At 42.0% G+C, this 19,696-nt stretch overlaps 1 protein-coding gene across 4 annotated transcripts; it reads left to right on the top strand.

Moving 5' to 3' along the window:
• Window positions 1–2,098: 2,098 nt before the first annotated feature.
• On the top strand, window positions 2,099–19,573 carry tmem125a (transmembrane protein 125a). Of its 4 annotated transcripts, none has more exons than XM_026146476.1 (3): window positions 2,099–2,470; window positions 8,484–9,597; window positions 13,164–19,573. In XM_026146476.1, the coding sequence occupies exon 3, from the start codon at window positions 13,625–13,627 to the stop codon at window positions 14,321–14,323; it is 699 nt and encodes a 232-aa protein (XP_026002261.1). In that variant the 5' UTR covers window positions 2,099–2,470; window positions 8,484–9,597; window positions 13,164–13,624; the 3' UTR covers window positions 14,324–19,573. The 4 variants fall into 4 exon arrangements, with proteins under 4 accessions (XP_026002261.1, XP_026002260.1, XP_026002262.1 ...); XM_026146475.1 differs by having other exon boundaries at window positions 8,484–9,941; XM_026146477.1 differs by having other exon boundaries at window positions 2,100–2,470; window positions 8,484–9,006.
• The last annotated feature ends 123 nt before the right edge of the window (window positions 19,574–19,696 follow it).

Below are 19,696 nucleotides of genomic sequence, written 5' to 3'. Positions count from 1 at the left end.
AATAGGTATGGATTTAAACTTATATAGGCTGGATACATGGAAAACACAACAGAAATTGTTTTTCTAAGAAGACCAACGGAGCCTATCATAGACGCAGTTGCTAAAACAATCTATTAACCCTTGTGTGGTGTTCATATTTTTGTTACTCAGCCAGTGTTCATGGGTCTGGTGGACCCGCTAGAGTTTTGGCTTTCCAAATTAACACTATCAAACAATTTTATGTTAAATTACTCAACAGATGTTTACTTCATCCCAATTACAAGCCATATGAATAGTAAACATTGTTAATTTTTTTCCCTTTACCTTTGTTAGATCACATTTATGAATTAATGTGCTTCTCGTTTTTTTTTTTTTTTGTTTTTTTTTATAAAATGTTATAAAAAAAAATAAATCAGTTGTAATCAAGTGGAGTGAGTGGAAAGACACAACACATTTACACGTGAAGCAATATGTTTCACAACTAAATGGGATCAGCTGCTCATCAATGGTGACATTAGGCCCAGGTTTGTAAAACAGGGGGAGGTGGCGCACACACTTATCCCACACTGTCCTGATGGCAGCTAGCTTATCTCACTGCCGTCGAGCTGGTCTGTCGTCTCGGTTATCATAACGGATAATCCTGGAAATTTTGTGGAAGTTTTCCAGAGACATTGATGCACGGAAAGGTTCTTGCCGGTTTCTGCATCCCACAGGGATTCTTTGGATTCCCCTTTGGACCTGAAAACTCCTGCAAGGATAAGAACCCCAAAGTAGGCCTTTGGGATTCTTAGATGAATTTGGTCCATCTCCTTCCACCTCTCTCCAAAAACACACCTTCCTTCTAGATTACTGCAATCCAGAATAATTTTCTGGATGGAATCTGGGATGAAAAGCTCAAATGAAGACTTGATGTCCTGCACATGAGTAACTGTCAGCCGTGTTGGCCCTGGCTTATCACAGTAACAGCTCTGCAGGGTGGCCCATTTCTTGGGCAAGAAGACCATTTAATTTCACCAGTTACTGACATCCATATTTCTTCACTTGCTGTCTGGTGGGCTTGTTCTGGTCCTGGAGCTGGCAGCAGATGGGGTGCTCGTCTTCGTTTTGTTACTAAATGGTGCTCAACCTCATCCTCTTCTTCAAAGTCACTGTCAGACTCTGAATTTTCAGAAATGTGAAATATTCTGAAACCTCTTTGTCAACATCATCATCCGAAGCCTCTCTCTCTTCCAAAATCAATTGGATGGCCCTCTCAGCAGATAATCTTTTGCCATCTTGATCAGTTGTGATAAAGAACCACACTGGCAAAGTCTTATTTATAGTATTATGCCCCTAATTTGCAGGTGGGACAGGGTATGAGAAAATAAAATTTGGATCCCTCAAGAAAGAGGGTAAAATGTGTGGGAATGTAAGAGCAGACGGTGTTGATAGTTGGATTTTCAACAATGTTGCAACTTTGTGCGGGAGCAGGAGGGGAAGAAAACACAATCAGCAGCACCAGAAAGGAGGAAGACAGAGTGTGGGAACACAGGACCTACACTTTCAACACTTTTATTAGACCTGGGTCCAGTGGACCCGAACACCTTGTATGTAATGTAAATGCGTGGGGGGAGGTACAGTATGAGGTCATTGAAAATTAGTTTATGTTCTTCACAGAAAATAAGCCAAAGCCAATGAATTTCAGGTTGAAAAAATAATTAATTGTTTAATTTTTCTTTTGAGAAAAACTGAAAACGGGTCTCACAGACCCGAACACCATACAGGGTTAAAGCGCTCAATAGCGCACAAACATCAGCATGATGGAGAGTTCCACAGGAGCAGCAATAGAAATTGCTCAGAAATTTGCTTTCTGTCTCAGAATCAATCACGTTATGTCACTGCTAAGTGATGAATGGCAGAAAAACAACAAGTGCACCGCCTTATAGCCCTAATGTTAATCAGTTAGATTAATATTATATCAATCTGTTAACACTAGCTACAGTTATTGATTAATCTATTGATCAGCAGACTTTTCGCCTCCTTGTGGACTGGAAGGGTTAAACCAATACTACTCTGTAAACCTGACAGCCCTCCACCACAATCACAGTGAATCTTTTATTTATCAGGAGCAGCCGTCCTTCGTTTCATGTGCTGGTTTCCCTCTGGGGACCCACGGCAGTGCGGAGGTCGATTCGCTGACTCTCTGTCCCCTCCCATCGGCGTCCCCTGTCGCCGTGCGCGGCCACACCTGCATTAAACGGGGGAAGTCCGTCCGGCGGAGAGGCAGAGAGACTGTGGGCTTTCACCGAGAGCGAAAGGAGGGGAAGCGCGGCACCCACGGCACATTCATTGCTCTGGACCCTCTCATCCAAAAGACGGCTGAAGGTATGCGGCGACATACGGCTGTGGGACTTTGATGATCTGGACAACGAGCTGGGAATTACTGAAAAGAAATCGAGCGCAGCTACTGCGCGGAGCTGAAGGCATTCAGTGTGAACAGCTTAGCGCACAGGTAAGAGTGGCTTCTAATAAACAAGCTCCAAACACAGAAGAGTTTCAACTTTTTACCAACAAAGGGCTTTTTTTCTTAAATCCGATTTATTTAAAAACTTACATGCGAGTTTTTGTAACCGCTACATTATTCACGTTCCTTTATTCCCGAATGAACAGCAGTATTATAAAAAGGATTATAAAAGAAGGTCACTGTCGATCAGTAATAATAATAGTAATAATAGCGCTCATCTGCGCAGTAGTGCAGGCTGGTGTCACGGACATAGCACCTTTATTTTTAAAAAACAAAATATTTAACAATTTAGTAAGTTGTATACTAAACTGTTAAAGTGTTATCATATAAAGGTCAGTATCCGTGTCTCTTTTTAAAAGTGTTTTTCTCTCTTGGCTTTTGTAAGGACTTAACTAAAAGACTAAATCTATCTATCTATCTATCTATCTATCTATCTATCTTATGATAGATGTAAGCACTACTTCTTAAAGAAATCCATTGTATGTAGATGTAAGGTGCCTGGATATTGGTGTCACTTTTCCCACAATAGTTGCATTGTCATGCTCGTATGCTTTCTGGACTTTCCCGGAAGAATAAATTGTCTATTTTATACTGAGGAAAACAAGGAAGTAAAAGATATTGACATTATGCCATACCCACTAACCTTTGCTCTGGTAGGCTGGTCCACAGTTATCAAACACATAGGGCTTCAGATACGCTGTAGATCATCACTTCATAGGGCTGCTGTCATATACTCAGCTATCAGTTTTGCTGCATTGTGGAAAATCCATAAACCACATAGAAAGGGAGTGTTGTAGCTGTATTCAAGCCTTCGCAATTGCAACAGATCAATAGACTGTCCAGGCATGACCCCTGCTGCTTTGCTCATAACCTCTTGATCTGCTGGTACTAATCTAAAGGCCGAAGATGAATCATGGCAGGGCATCTAAATGAGCCGAGGTTACATGCTGACTGTCAGTCTCTCTACACCGAAAGCACTTTAAGGATCATTTAAGATGAGGTCTAACTCTTAAAAACAAGTCAGGCTGAAAACAACATGTGATAGACCTCGTTAAGAAAGAGCCTGAAGTCAACACAGAGTGCAGGATGAAAGAAGGAGAAAAACAAAGTGAGTCAGTGATTGAGTCTGTGGATAACCGTGCAACACAGGGTGCGTTTTTTGTATGTGTTTGTGTGTTGGCTTTGAGACAACACACAAATCAGAGTAGAGTATCAGACAAGAATCTTAAATATCCCCCTTTCTCCACCGTCAGCAGATGCACACAGTCAGGTATGTAGTGTGGCATCGGTAGCAGCTGTAATGACTACATCCACTCCTGTCCCTGGGTATAATACACATCCATCAGTAAGCATAATGAATTCCATAAAGGGGTGAGATGAGGCTAAACTGCCAGACTGTGTTCAGAAAAGGCAATTCTTCCTTTTGTACTTGCATCAAATTGACGATCATAACTTTAAGCTGTTTGCACAAGATTGTTTTTACATCTACACGCATCCATACCGGCAGCTTGTAGAGATAGTGCTTTACCTCTGAACACCACCTCCACTGGAGGGGAGAACAGCGGGCACCACAATCAAGGGCTGAATCACTCGCAAAATGACTGCAGCTGGCTAAAAATATTAGATTTCACCACATCAGAGGATTATTTTGGCAATCTTTGCTGGTAGTTAATGTTAGCTATATAAGCATTCTGCTGTGGTTAGCGAAGGCACTTGCAGTCAAAACAGTGTCACTCGTATCATTCTGAAAAACGTCTGTAACACAAGCTGAATAATGTCAAAAATGCCTCAGCTTAGCCTGCAGAAATACAGTAAGCTTAAAATGACACTGATTTCTAACTTATCAGTGAGAAAATGCTTACTGCACACACAGACATAGCTGAGTGTCAGCATCCTGTACTCCTTACCAGTTTCTCCCGCTGAAACCCTCACATCATGTTGGCAGGATCCACTTTTGTCTCATCAGTGGGAGGTCCCACCTTTTTAAAAGATGAGACTAATAGCATTTCCAAACATGATTCAGGTTTTCACTTACGCAGCTTATAAAAAAAATACCATGTTGTTAGTGCAGTCTACGCTGGAGCTTGCTGGCATTATATATGAATCAATCAATTATTTACTTCTATAACAGACTGAATTGACAAAGAGGCATGTTTAAGTTTGATGAAGCCGCTGTAGATCCACGGGCTGCTTTTCCCTTCGTGATCAGCACTGCAGCTTTAAATCCACTGCTAACATGTTGGTGTTTTAGCACTTGCGTCATTGTTTTTAACTGGTTAACACATTAACATGTGTTTACTATTGCTAGAACGGTGCTATTAAAAAAACCCGACAGTGATGGGAAGGCTATTTGCTTTCCAGGTACTTGCGAGCAGTAGAGACTCCAAGAAGTTACAGATCAAGCCCAAGTACAATTTATGTAATAAAATAAAGAGCCAATGATCTGACAATCTCATAGGAGGAAGTATTTTGCGACGATGGGAAGACAAAGATCCATTTTAACAGGAAGATACCCTCGGGCAGAACCGGGCTCAGAGGAGGGGTAGCCATCTGTTGTGACTGGTAAGGGAGTGAGGGGAAGAGGAGATGAAGGAGAGCATGGGGAGAGATTTTTGAAACTTTATCAATACTCTGGCATGTATCAGTTTTCTTGCTGGCTCTCTGTCTGTGATATATATAAACATTATAGCAAGCTGCTCGCTCTAGTTTCATATTAAGCATATAAAAGTGTGGGGGCATCAGTGTTTTTTCAATCTTATCGATACAATAGTCATTAGAACATCTCACTTAACCGCAGGTGTCCTCCTCATATAGGCACTACAGAGAAAGTTGGGAGCTCATTATAGTTGTTAGGTTTCATCCTCCGGGGAACATAGATGTCAAAAAAAATTCCTGTCACCTAAGACTAAAAATCTGTATTAAAAGTTCAGCCACAACGTGCAGCTGCAGGATGGAGACATCAGTTCAGGTAGTGAGGAAATAGCCAGACACTGAGACAGCCATCTCATTCATTACAATTATCATCACCAGACAGCCAATATCAAATTAAAATATGTTGAAAATCACCTTTAAAACCCACAAGAGGAAAGGGTCAGGGTTAAAATAAACAAAGACAGAAGATGGGGAGGTGGGGGTGAGCCTTTTCCATCGTCAGCGGGAGTGAAGCAGAAGGGGACCAGCATGTTAATTGGTGATTTGATTAGCGTTTTAATATTGCAGCTGTGCATGACAAGGGAAAGCAACCGGCTGGACAGAGGTTCTTCCCTTTTTTCTTTTTCTTTTTTAATCAACACTCCTCCACTTCGGGGACCGAGGGTTATTACACAACTTAGTCATTATGCACGTCATTCAGTTAATTTCCTTCAACTTTCAAAAAAAAAAAAAGAGAAAGAAAGAAAAAAAATCTGGATTTCTGGAGTCATGGTAAAGGAGCCAGTTTGACAGAAGCAGAAATATTCGAGCCATTTTGAATTGCGCTCAGTGTGTTAAAAGCCCCATTTGGCTCCCATCGTACCGGCTGAGTGAGATCCAGAGCCTCTGCTAAGCTGAATTAGACTGGTCTACATTTTTGTCAACAGCAGTGTTTCCAGTGAGAGGAAGACGTCTATTTAAAAAGAGAGGAACACCATATTCCAGATAACAAATTTGTGCAAATCGAGTTTTGGCTTTGATTGTTAACATGTGTTCGCGTTGGGGATTAACAATACTCAGCAGTTTTACCGAGGCTGATGAATTGGCATATTTTTTAATGTTGGGAATGATGGGATGTGAATACAAGAATGATTGAAGGGAGAATAGCATCAGAATTTCAAGGAGAAAACAATGTAAACACCAAAACAGGGAAAAAGGTCCAGGTAGCTGTGTGCATGACACATGTTTGCATGGGGCTTTGAGTCAAACAGGCTTTTACCTGAATCCAGAGGGACCTCTGTGAGTAATCCCCCCTCCACACCCCATGCACATCTCTGCCTTCACAACATCCCAATACCCGAGCAGACAGAAAAGATAAGAAGTAGCCACACAGAGGAGCACTGGTAGTGAGACAGAGAACGATATGAGAGGCATAGAAAAAAGGGAGGAAACGTGTGTAAAGCTATGGAGATAAGGAAGAGTGTGAAGAAAGCAGATGGGGATGAGTGTGTGTGCTTGGTTGTGGATAAAGTGTCAGGGGGGAAGGTCTTGGCTGGTCGTGCCAGTCAGGGTGATATTGTGTCATAAGCTGAGATATAAAGCTCATTTGGGAAGGAAGAAAATCACCTGAGATGAGGCAGTGGGTAAGGAGGAGAATGAAAATGGGAAGTTTAAAGCATCTAAAAATATTAATATCGCTTACAACTGAAGGTCTGCAGCCACACTAGCTGCTCTGTGAAGCTGCCTAATGCATCAGATTGCAATGTCGACAAATTTTCACGTTAGCCATATTAACGCTAGCTAATTAGCAACAAAGTGCAGGTGGAGCAGTTGGGAATGCCATTAATGTAGAAGGGATTGGCAATTAGCCAAAGTTTCTGACAATAGATGAGGTAAGAAAACAACAACTTATTCATCCCAAAAGTTTGGAAATTACTGCGGTATATCTGCCAAAACATCGGAAACGTGTAGCTCAATAGCCCATAAAGGTAGAAGATTATGCTAAAAGAAGAGCCCAGTTAAATGGATTATAAAAAAGTGAAGGAACAACAAGGAACTTAAATCTAAACTGAATTTGGGTATTGTGGTATGAGAGAGCCACAACCTCAAAAGCACAGTCACCATTTTTTTGTCTTTAACCTAAATCACAGACCTCAGGGATCTAGATGTTATGTTTGGTTGTAGTAATTCACTGACATACAGAGTTGTCTGACCATGGAGGGCTCTGAAAGGGCTTACCAAAAGTTTTAACTGAAGCATAAACTTTAGGGGGAGCCAGTGTAAGGTAGACAAAATCTATATCCCATGGGACCTGGTGCGTGAAAGAGGCATTCCGGATCATTTGTAGGCGATCCAGGGATGATTTGCTCAGGCAGAGGAATAAGGGATAACAAATAATCAAGACAAGAAGCCATGCATAATTATCTCCATTTTACTTTGAGACACAATACATTCAAGATGGACAGAGGGTGGTAAGGATCTGTTTGCTATACATAGCTACCGACCACGTACACGGTCATTTGGATGACCTTTGTGGCAGCTGATGGAGGAATCCAATCGAGAAACATTGTTTTGCAGTAACATATCTGGTATTAAACCACTTTTTCTTTAATCACAACTACTGCAATCCATTCACATTTGTTCTTACCACTTAGATTAATCTCCCTGTCCACCCCAAAGGTCCCGAAGCCAGGTACAGTCGCACGCTGAAGTGTGATTGTAGCAGTTTCTCGCTGCAGCACTCCAGGAATCACATCAAACTACTTCCACTGTGTTCCCTCTGGGCTTAATCACACCTAGAGTAATTAATTAGTAATGGCACAAGATTAAAATTTAAGGCATCGACAGATTCATCATGAATCATCCCAGATGGTACTTGAACCACTTCTCATTTGTTGAGACTTTTCACCCGGGACCAAAAGTTCATCCTGACGGGTGGCGCCGGACAAACTGAAAATGAATGCCTGCAGTAAATTTCATGGTAGTCCATCCACCAGCTATAGAATTAGTTAAATCCAACCCACACTGCCATCTTTAAAACCCCAGTAGCTGAAAACAAACCATTAGTTTCTGAAAAAGAAACGTAGTTCTGGTTGCGGTGTTGCGGGGGTTCATCTGGGTATTCCGTTCCTTGATAATGTGCAAGATTTTAATTAAGCTCGTTAATCAGTTTGACGATCACGCACCGGTTTGTAGACTTGAAGCATCTTTAACATTTGAACACAGTGATTTGCTTGCCGTTAGAGGGATAGAAGCTGAATTTCAGTGGCAGAACAGGAGAGGAATGAACGTGTAAGTGCTTTTAAAGTGAACCATAGGGTTAAAGAACAGTATGTGCAGCTCCTGTAAAAGTCTTTTCTTTTTCTCTTAGGTTTTCCCTTGTGATGCCTGGCAGAGTGAGGACAGTAATACTGACTCTGCCATTGTCTCATCACTGGTTCCGGACACAGCGAGGCTCCCCGAGTGTCTTGCCTGTCCATTGTGACTAGAGAACAGACGAAAGATCCAGCTTGCCTGCATAAAGACCTATTCAGCATCATTCTTCTTTGCCAGCCACCTTTGTTATACCAGGAACAAGAGTGAAGTCTCAGCACTCTCCTTAGCCCCTAGCCTTTCCCTCTGTCCCTTTGCTTCTAACGCCCTTATCCCCAATCCACTTCCCTGAACCCCTTTCCCACTCCCCAGGCCCAGTTTCAGCCCCATTCGGAGTCCCAGATGACTGCTCAGAAACATCCGTTACCCTCCCACTCCGCACAAGTCTTCTTTCCTCTCCCTCCAGCCCCCGTGGCGCTTGGCACCGATGCCCATCACATAGACAGATGGAGCCAACCCTGACCCCTCTCTTCGCCCGTGGGGACGCCAAGAGAATCAACGCCTGACTAGAGGAGAAGAGGGTGGGTGCGAGTGTAAAAGGGGGGGGGGAGACAGGAAGTACAGCATTGCTTTGTCACCACAGCAACACATCGTCTAATCTCCCATGGACTCCCCTTCAGCCCGTCCTGCCGTCCTCAGATAAAAAATGCACACAGCAGGAAATTCAGCAGCAGGAGCAGAAGGATCTATCTTTTTTCTGACATATTTTCGCTTTGATTATTTGGCACTGATGCCTTGTTCTACATTTTTGCAGTAAGAGGATGTGAAGATTGGAAAAAAACCCTCTAAATATAGTGAACATAATTTAGAGGAAAGCAAATGAACTGCAAATACTGAAGGAAAGGCTGTCTATAGCACAACAAGTTTGGTTTTGAGCCCCAAACTTCCTCTTCCCCTCCAGTCTGTGTGCTCCAGAATGAATTCACAGAAGTTGCAACAGCCTGGCAAACAATGTTTCAGCTTTTTTTAAACAGCATACAAGCCACTTCCCATTGTGCTGTGCTTACCTGAATAAAGCTGTTTTCTCTTTTTTTCCTCTGACAGTCAAAACGTAATACGCATTGCATTCCAGTCCGAGCTTCCCTGGATGTCAACGCATGCTTTTATCTGCTGTAAGCTACCACGTTCTGCACTGCACCTTTGCCAAGCACTCAAACATCCACTTCATTTTGGGGTTATTGCGCTTTCATTCTCCCACCTGAGTCCCTGCATTTTTCTTTCTTTCTTTGCATTTTTAAAATAAGCAAAATTTTGCCTACTTCACTTTCTTTGGATGCTTTTGCTCTCTTCTATCAAACTCTGCTGACCGGCACTCTGATTAGCATACGATATCCTGACATCCAACTTTAAAAAGAACCCCTCATCAACAGTAAAACGAGGCACTAATGGCCGGTGAAATGAATTCAGCTGGCCAACATAACAGAGGCGGGAATACCGGAGTCCCAAAGCTTCCCAGGTAATTGGAGTGAGGTATACTGTATTTTACTCTAAAGCACAGCTCCTCTTGTGACCTTGTGGGCTGAAAACGTAGCAGAGACGGAGAGAGCGAAAGAGAAAGAGGATGATACTCTGTGTCCAGGGTTTACAATTACAGTGTCTTTGGGATTTTTAATGACTTTAATTAAGTTTTGGTTGCATTAGCAGTACAGAGAATGTTTTTACTGGTAGTGTCAGCCCATTTCAATCATGTCAGTACTTCTGCAGAGCTGAGTGTCCATGACACACTTATTATTCCTGTCACTTAAAAGACAGCCATCTACGGTGGTCTTCAGACACTGTGTCTTCTGATAAATTTAAATAATAATCACTAGAGTAGCTTTCAAATGCCTTTATAAGCTACTTTAGACATCAAGATGTGCTGATTTATAATCAGCACATTTTTGATATGCAAGTACCTGCCACATTCATAGGTCACGACAAGTGCCGGGATTGTCAGTCCAAATGAAGGGATGAAGCAGATTCTCAATAATGCTGCTTGTCAACTCAGCCTCGCTGAGTTTTACAGTCAGCGGCAGTAGTGCATCTGCGGATCTATATTTTATGAATATGCCAAGAGTTGTGGGAGTGTGAATCGACGGCTAAAGGTGTGAAGATTCATCGTTAGACATGGTGCACTGAAGGTTTTAGCGCACGGGTGTAAAACAGTGGGATGAAGATGACTTCGGGCAACAGCAGTGCCGCAAAATCTTTTTGAATTTTCAAGCATGAGGAGATGGCCCTACCTCATTCACAATCTGTGTCAGACTGTATCAAGGTTTCAGACTGACAACCAAAGATTATTTCAAGCTTTTACTAAAGAAAAAAAAGTCAACTTTTGACATTAGTGACTTGAGCAGAGCACAGTGGAAAAACTGAATAATTTGTTTGTGTAAATTATTTGTGCCTCTCTACTTCTTTTCTATTTCTTAAAAGGAGGCCAGCACAGAGTTAGGCAGTGAGTCAGTGCTTTTGTGGAGATATTTATGAAGCCAATAAGACACGGATGATATGACAGGGTTTAGAGGTCATATAAGTGATAAAAAGAAGAAAGGCAGACACAGCCCAGCAGTTCTGTGTCTGTGTTTTGTCTCTGTGGGGATTCGACTGCGAAAAACAGAACATGAAGTAAGATATACTCGCGTCATCGAGGGTTCAGTTTCATCTTGTGTCACGTGCCGGTGCCTCTCGCTCTGTCGCCCTGTTGATCACGCGCTTCATGTTACTAGGAGCTTAACGAAAGAGTATAAATAATGTCTCATAAACGAGTTCAGCAGGAATCAAAGGGATAGTTTCACAGCTTTGGGTGGCGTTGTAGCGTCTTTCTTTTTTTCACCTTAAATCATATGTTTCTTCATCTCAGTGACTGTGCTGTGTTTTTGGCCTCACCTGTCAGTGACACTGAGCTCAAATCAGCTGGGATTAATTAGTGACTCAACATACATGCACAGGTGCACACACAGAGACACACACGTGCACATATGCGAAAACAAATGCAGATACTCAGTGAAACATGCACAGGCTTATCATATGATTAAACGTGATAAGTCACATGTTCTTTTTATAGCATTTCTTTTAACTACTTATCTACAACTGTAAAAAAGCCAACCACACACACACACACGCGCGCGCGCGCACACATACTGACACAGCACTCCACCAGATACAGGATGTGAAAAGCTTCCAGAACAGCATGTTGCCAATAAACACCCTCCTCCTCGGCTGTAATTACCTCACTCTTCATTTCACACCTTGTGTATGCAACTCATATCTCCCCGTGTCACGGTATAACTGCTCCACCTCGATACAAGGCGGTACCTGTCCATACTGACAAGAAATGTGATCTTGCATGTTTGTTTAGTCTTTTCCAAACAGCGTGTGTGTCTGTGTGTGTGTGTGGGGGGGGATTCAAAGATGCGATTTCAATTTCAATTTGGATCCACGACTGCTGAGGACAAACTGTGACTACTGTCAGCTTCTGTTGGACAGCGTGGGCCTGTGACTTTGATAGAAATAAAGCCGCAGACAGTTTTTTTTTTTTTTTTGAAAGACAAGCTGTGGAGAGCCATAACCTTGAGGTTGTTTGCTTGCTGTTTGTTTACATAACTGTGTTACGGGTGTGTGAAGAGGTTACAAACTACAGTGTGGACGCTAAATGTGCTGAGGTCAGCAAGAAGGTTAAATAAAGGGTTGGTGGTGATTTGGGGGGTTTACTCCAATTTGTGTTAACAGTGCATGTGAGGAAGGAAAAGAAGATTTACTGGACTCAAGGTAATAGAAAGATTCGTCAAGTGAGGCTGTGTGGGTGTCTGTTTGGAAGGATGAAAAGAACGAAAATTTACATTTGTGGATTAGCTGTTTGATTTTCAGTGTGTGCGTGGATAGGAATTGTTTATTCTATCGACAGCTGATGCTCCTTTTATCCAGCCGCCTCTGTAGTGGCAACTCATTACCATAGTGATAACGAGAGAAAGAAAAGGTTGCCGGTGTCAGCACACCAAGTTTTTTTTACATAGAAACTTTGTGTGTGTATATGTGTGTGTACGTGTCTTTAATTTGTCTGCTTTTTATCCGTTGCTGCAAAATATACACAAACTTAAAATTTTTAAAGAGAAACTTGACACCGAGCTGAATAACACTGTTTGTGCTTGTTGCTTCTCAGGTTTCACACAGTGTCAGAAAATAAAAGAGCAGAAACAAAAAACAAACTTGTTGGTGAATAGGAGGCAAAGAACTTCAATCTCTGGAGCTCAGCATGCAGAGGATTTTTAGCTGGTCTGAAGTGTATCTTTAACTTATCTTGTACTGATCACATCCTTCAGGGTGTGGAAAACAAAGAGACCCTTAAAAACAAGAAGGAAGAAACAGAAGTAAAGTCTTCGTATATAAGCCTGTGTTTAGCCAGACACTGTTGAACGTGGGTGGTTAGAGCACCTTGAAGCGACTGTTGTTGTGATTTGGTGCTGTGTAGATTCAATTGAATTGAATTGAATTGATCTGAAAGTTAAGCTATTACTCCTCTCCACGTTGTGCTTGGGGAAGAAATGATAGACGAGCACTTCTTATCCATGCATTTCTGTGCTGTGACTTATTGTTTGGTTAGGAATTGAATCTATGTACTAGTTAGTAAGACAGTTATCTAACTAAGTAAGCTGGAGAGGCCACCTACAGCACTGAATGAACTGTATGTCTTGTCTTCCAGGTGACTGCTACCAACTAACACTTTTGCCGATGTGTGGATTCTTTGATTCAGAAACTAACGCATTAAGGATGACTGGGATCTGACTCTGTATCCGGTGTTAACTACAAGAAAAACTACAAGAAATTCCATGAATTTTCAGGAACAATACATCCAAACTAACTTTGTGGAACCTTTGAGTACAAACCATTGTGGATAAAATACAATACACTGATCTCAGTAAAATTTTTTGGAACATTTTTGGGGAATTACATTTAACCTCTTTTTAGATCTGCTAAAAATCGAAAAATTTCTGGATAATTTTGAGCAAATTCCCCCATAAAACTTCTGGAATCTCTTGCTTGTCCTGATTGACCTGCAGTAACCTTTGGTAGATTTAGGAAGGACCAAAGTAACCTTGTGGATTCTCATTCCCTCGTTGTGGTGGTTGCATCCTTCTTCAGCAGGCTGGGAGTACCACTACAATGCCGGAGCTGGACAACCTTCCCCCCGCAAGGGAAGCCAGGAGTCCTGAACTGGGCCTTAATGGTCCAGCAGACCCAGCACAGATTCAGCACAGCATCCTAGAGGAACAAGTGGAGCTGTGGTGGTTCAGAGATCCTGGGAAGTCTTTCCTCTGCTACTGTGTCGCTGTGATTCTCATCCTGGGTTGCGGACTTGGGGGCGTCGGCCTTCTTTCGACTACCACCAGCGTCTCGAGTGAGTGGCGGCTCGGCACGGGCACAGCTTTGTGCCTGCTAGCCTTGGGAGTCCTGCTCAAACAACTTCTCAGCTCAGCTGTGCAGGACATGAATTGCGTTCGGAGCCGACAGCGGATCGACATGCTAAAGAGCGGTGGTTTATCGGACCTTCTAGTGGTTTTAATTACCGGGCTGTCACTGTTGATTTGTGGAGGGGTTCTACTGCATCTGGCCCTTGCCAACCGTATGCCAAAGCCTGGCCAAGCCCTTAATGACATGTACATTTCTGGAGTGGTTTTGCTGGCTGGAGGTGGAGCTGCAGTTGTGGGTGTTGGGATATACTCTGTAGTGGTGATCCTTCTTGAGAGGACGAGGCACGGACGGCGGTTTGTAGACCGGGTTTTGCACATCTTCACTGTTTCAGGACATATGGACCGTCACGCTCGAAGAGAGACTACCTCCAGTTTGGCTAACCTTATATGAGATGCAACCCCAATAAAGCTTTTTTTTGCCCACTGGCTCAACTAAATTAGAACTGGCTTTATGCCCAGACACAGATTCATACCATGCATGCTTCGGCAGACTGCGTACGAGATAAAATAGTTGAGTGTGTAGTATATTCTTAGTGAACACGTTAGTTATTGGCAGTCAGATCTCTGTGAGTAAGGATGCAAAAATGGAAAATGCCAGAAGAACCGAACACATGGTGATGGTCTGCTTTTTATCTATAGTGGGTAAATGTTACTCCATTCTCACAGGACAAATACTAAACAGCATGGAGAAGACACACAGAACAACAACAAAAAATATTTAAGCCAGTTCTGATAAATTACAAGCACAATTTTTATCCCACAGGAGAAGCAAGCTACAACTGAGTACAGCTAACCTACAGCAGGAGTAAAGTCCATGAATGAACTTTGAGCTATTCCCTGTCTATCAATTCCAAGAACTGTAAGCCTACAACCAAACAAACCCATCTTGTTCTCTAAAAGATGAAGTAATGTTTTTTGAGTCCTCATTTGGAGGGCGGCACATTCAAATTTATGCATGTGATTTGCATCTGTGATAACTGACCAGGGACCATACATCTGACCACTACCTGCTCACTGAGGCTCTCGTAGTTGCAGATGAGAGTGTCATCTGAATGGATGAAATGGAAATTGAATAAGATGGAATCTGCAAGAAATGGGACAGTATGAACATGAACAAAATCCTATTTATAATTTTTGATTCATATCCCATCCTCATGATCTTCGTGTATATGTGAAAATATTGCCTCTGCAGTTTCTGGGATGATGAATACGAGGGATTCTTTGGGAGTTTTATTGCCTCGGTTTAATAATAATTTAACAAAATTCATGCTGCGGAGGTATAGTGTTTGTGGCAGCCTGTCAAATGTGATTGTTGGAGACTTGTATCACAGCACTTTAGAATGTATGAATAACTTGTGTTTTTTGTGCATCAACACTGTACTGTCTTAATTGTGACTCTCGCGGCGCTTTGTTATCTTAAACCAGTGTTAATCGAGATTTTTGATATCGTCACGGCATCGCATTCCACTGTGTACTGTAAAACATTCATTTAAAATAACGTGGAGGTCATAAAGAACAACCACCAAGCTTTGCAGACTCATTTAGTCTCGCTTTGTTGCATGGATTTCTCTCATTGTCCAGGTGGGCAGCCAGGGTGAACATTAGAGTTTTGATACCACCAAAAAAAGATAATGCAAATCTTGCTGGATTAAGGCTTAAATAATAGGAGTTAGTCTCCAGTTCTGATTTTGTACCCACTATCTTGTGATGGCATCACATTTGCCACAACAATTTTCAACATGTTGTTCACATTCTCAGCCATGAATAGCCTACTCAGTATTCATTATTTCTTTATTAGATAAAGGATTGGCTCATGGCTGTGCTCAGACTGAGTCTTTATTTGATGTCAGCTACACACTTAAAATTTCATGGCTACATCTTGTGCTGTTGGACAAACCCACGTTCAGCTGCTTTCATGGTAGTTTTATCTACAGCTGGTGATGCAAGGGGCACATTTTACTCTGATGGCACTCTAAGGGAATCTGAAAAACAATAGCCAGTATGCTTTAGAGGAAAGGCAAAAAAAGGGCATCTGGACTTTAAACTTGGAACCAACAGGAAATGCAGAGATCCATAAGGAAAGTTGTGTGTATGAGCTGTGTATGGGAATGCATTTATCCAGTCTATTTAAGGTGTTTCCAACAAGAACAACATGACAGCATGGCAGAACTGGCCTCAAGAAGCAAATACGTTATAAGTAAGGATTATTTCATGAATCAAAATCAATCAGTGCCTCCCACCTAGCCAACTTAGAATCAACATTTTTCTTCAAAGTAAAATCATTTCATTACCTTTGACATAACTATGTGAAATTTTACCTTAAAAATGTGAATATTTTCTGAGTTACAATCCCTCAAAGTACATATTGGATGGTTTTGTGCTTTTTAATTTACAGTTTAAAGTACGGGAGATGATTCTGAAGAAACCACATTTAAGCCTTGTTAAAAATCGCAATAGAATCACCTTTTCAACCACTCCAAGTGACACAATGCGAAGCTAAAATCTTTTTGTTTATCAAAAATGTTTTTTTAATAACCAACTCTGAGCATTAATCTCATGGGCTATATTATAGTTTCAGTGACAAAACTAGGCAAATTTAATGTCTATCACATAGAGTAGCAGAAACAAGCATTGGCACACTGGACGTTTTATTTACTTTCTGGCAATCCACTGGTGAAAACTTCAGAAGGTGCCTTTTGGGAAAAACTTCCCATGGGTCACATCACCGTGTGGGATACTTGGCTGGTCAAAATATGCTGTTGAATCTGAAAGCTCTCATTCCAATTCTCCTTTTGGCACTAGGCTCATCTTATAGCCATGATTTCCTTAAAGCTTTAGGTGATCCTGAAAAGATGGTCCAGAATCTTTGGAATGAGGATGCAGAAGATCACCTTGATCACAGATGCTTCTTATGAGAGGTCTTGTTAAGCTGCTGACAGTTTTCTTGTGGGAACCATGGCACGTCTCTTTGCGTTGCCTAACTAAACTTTAGAGAACAACATCCAGTTGGTGTGACACTCGTACTGACCTACTGGCTCATTACTCAGATCATGCATTAATCCAGATTTATTTTTAAATTTACAATAAAACTCATTAAGATACCAAAACTACCACTATTGCACTTCTCTAAATAATACTGAGACTTTACAAAAATACACTTTTAATTTAACCGCGGTGCATAGCTGGAGGTGTCATCTGTAGTCTCGGCACTTTGAATTTATTAGATGTGGGCTATTTCTGGCTCAGATAATAAGCCATAATCATTCCTCACAAAGCTGAGACGAAGAAAAATCAGTGAAATTAAATCCATTGCATCAGCCTGGCCAGTCATAGAATTTCAGTGCATTTGCAATCGTTTAAACTAGGTTGTCGATATGTCTACGTGAGTTTTTCTCTGAATTGGACAACTCCACGCTATGCTGCTGAAAATATAGCTTTGGTATAATTTAATCCTTCTTGTTTCCAGAAATATAAATGTATATAAATATATATATAAAAAATATATCGCAAAAGCAATCATGTTTCGTCCTTTTGGAAAAGTTCGTTCGATACTTTTAAGACGCAAGGACAGAATCAGAGTAGAAGATGCAAAAGGTCATTCGTGTTTGCGAAACACTTACAGAATAACCTAAAAAATGGCCTTGCATTGTGTTTCTGTTGTGTGTGCGTATGTAAGTCAGTAACGCCTCTTATCTGTCCGCACATACGCACAGGCTGCTGCCTTGAGACAAAAGGGTCACACAGTTAACCATTGTTGGTGTGATGATGGACAGCAAGCTGAAGGCACAATGCACAACACAGTGATCTGTGGGGGCTGGCATAGACCAGCACCACTTTCTTTCAATACACACACACACACACACACACTGAGAAAAATAAAATAGCATGGACCCTGCTGGATTTTGACAACACACAGAAATCCTCTGACTTTTACTTACATAAGTTTGCCTTTTGACCTGCAGTGGCCTATACAGTAGAAATGACTGGCTGTGAACCCATGCATGACAGCCAGAAGAGGTGAACAGAGCGAACTGGGAGGCAGTTCTGATACTGAGGAGAGAGGACTGTGTGGGAGGAGAGGATTCAGAGCTTTTCTGTCAAGCTAAACAGAAGAAAGAATACAAAAACTGGACAAATTGTTTCTCTGCTATACACTGGATTTGAAAGACATTCAGACCGCTCTTCTGCTTGGTATCGTGTTGTTAAATTCATCTTAAAAGGATAAAGTGGTCATTCTTGTCCACAAGTTTACACTGCAGTAAAAACACGTTTTTTTCCGCTGAAGAATAAAACAAAAAAAAAATCCAAATTCTGATTTACTAAAATATTCAGACCTTGTACTGTGGCCCTCCTAACTTTGTTCAGGTGCATCCTGTTTGCTTAAGACTTTCCCCACATTGCATTTGAATGGAGTTCTCGTTTGATTCCAAAACTAGGCTTCATTTTGAACACAGTATTGCTGAAACGCCAAACAACATCTGTGGGTGAGACGTGAAGATGCATATGGCGGCCCTTCAAATTCTACTCACAATTCTTCTAGCTTAACGCTATGCATTAGCATTTTGCACACATTTATTCCAATGACTACTTAGCTGTCTGTGGTCTAACTAGATAACAATTATCCCTAACCCCAGGCAACCAAAACATGCCAGAAAACAAAAGAACACTTTTTAATCAGAGTACAGCATCGAGTCAGTTAAACCTCTGAGATATTGACCTGGTCAATTAAGTAGCAGAGAGGGTTTTTAATTAGTTTCAGCTGCTTTGGTGTTGATGAAATTAACAACAGGAGGGGCAACAGTGAGACAATCCCCAAATACAAATGGTTTTAGGGGTGGAGGCCACTAATTGTTTTTTTCCCACTAATTTGGCATTTGGCTAGGGTCTGCGGTAATACTACTGGTAACACAAGGCAATACCAGGGCCCTACAGTGATGCCACAGGTGGTCTAGCTCCTCCAGCATGTTCCATTGCCAGAAGGTTTGCTGTTTCTCCCAGCACAGTCTTAAGAGTATGGAGGAGATTCCAGGAGACAGGCAATTACTCTAGGAGAGCTGGAATGGACTTAACTCATCAGCAGGACTGATATCTGGTCTTTTGTGCAAGGAGGAACAGGACGAGCACTGCCAGAGCTACCAAATGACCTCCAGCAGGTCACAAGTTGTGAATGTCTCTGATCAAACAATCAGACGCAGACTTCATGAGAGTGGCTTTGAGGGGCTGACGTCTGCTAGTTGGCCCTGTGCTCAGTGCCCGGCACCGTGGAGTCCGATTGTCATATACTGGTGCAGTAGGTCCTGAGTTTCTCCTGGTGCACAACATAGCCTGGCCTCATGGGGCAGTATGTTTGCAGGCACTTCCTGGAAAATGAAAAAACTGATACCAATGACTGGTCCCCACCCTTTGCCTGACCTGAATCCAATAGAACACCTCTAGGACTTTGTTTCCATCCATCCAGTGCCACTAGGTTGCATCCCAGACTGTCCAGGAGCTCAGTGGTGCCCCAGTCGAGACCTGGGAAGATAGCTCTCAGGGCACCAACCATCATCTCATTAGGGGCATCCTCTGGTATTGTCAGAGCTCTACAAAGGGACCTCATGAGTGTCGTTATGAGTTGCTGAAATTAAATTTTGGAAAAATGGACTAGCCTACCGTGTAATTTTTTCACTTTGATTTTCAGGGTGTCTTTGAATTTAGCCCTCTGTAGGCTGATTATTGTCATTTCCATCAAACAATGTTGCATCATTTGAAACAGTACCCAGTC

This window comes from Astatotilapia calliptera, chromosome 17 (assembly GCF_900246225.1).
Source record: "Astatotilapia calliptera chromosome 17, fAstCal1.2, whole genome shotgun sequence".
Taxonomy (NCBI): Eukaryota; Metazoa; Chordata; class Actinopteri; order Cichliformes; family Cichlidae; genus Astatotilapia; species Astatotilapia calliptera.
The sequence above is the reverse complement of the archived record's forward strand: the minus strand, read 5'-3'. Positions and strand labels throughout refer to the sequence as shown.

Excerpts from the sequence above, each read along its gene's own strand:
- tmem125a (XM_026146476.1), top strand. The coding sequence starts at position 13,625 with ATGCCGGAGCTGGACAACCTTCCCCCCGCAAGGGAAGCCAGGAGTCCT.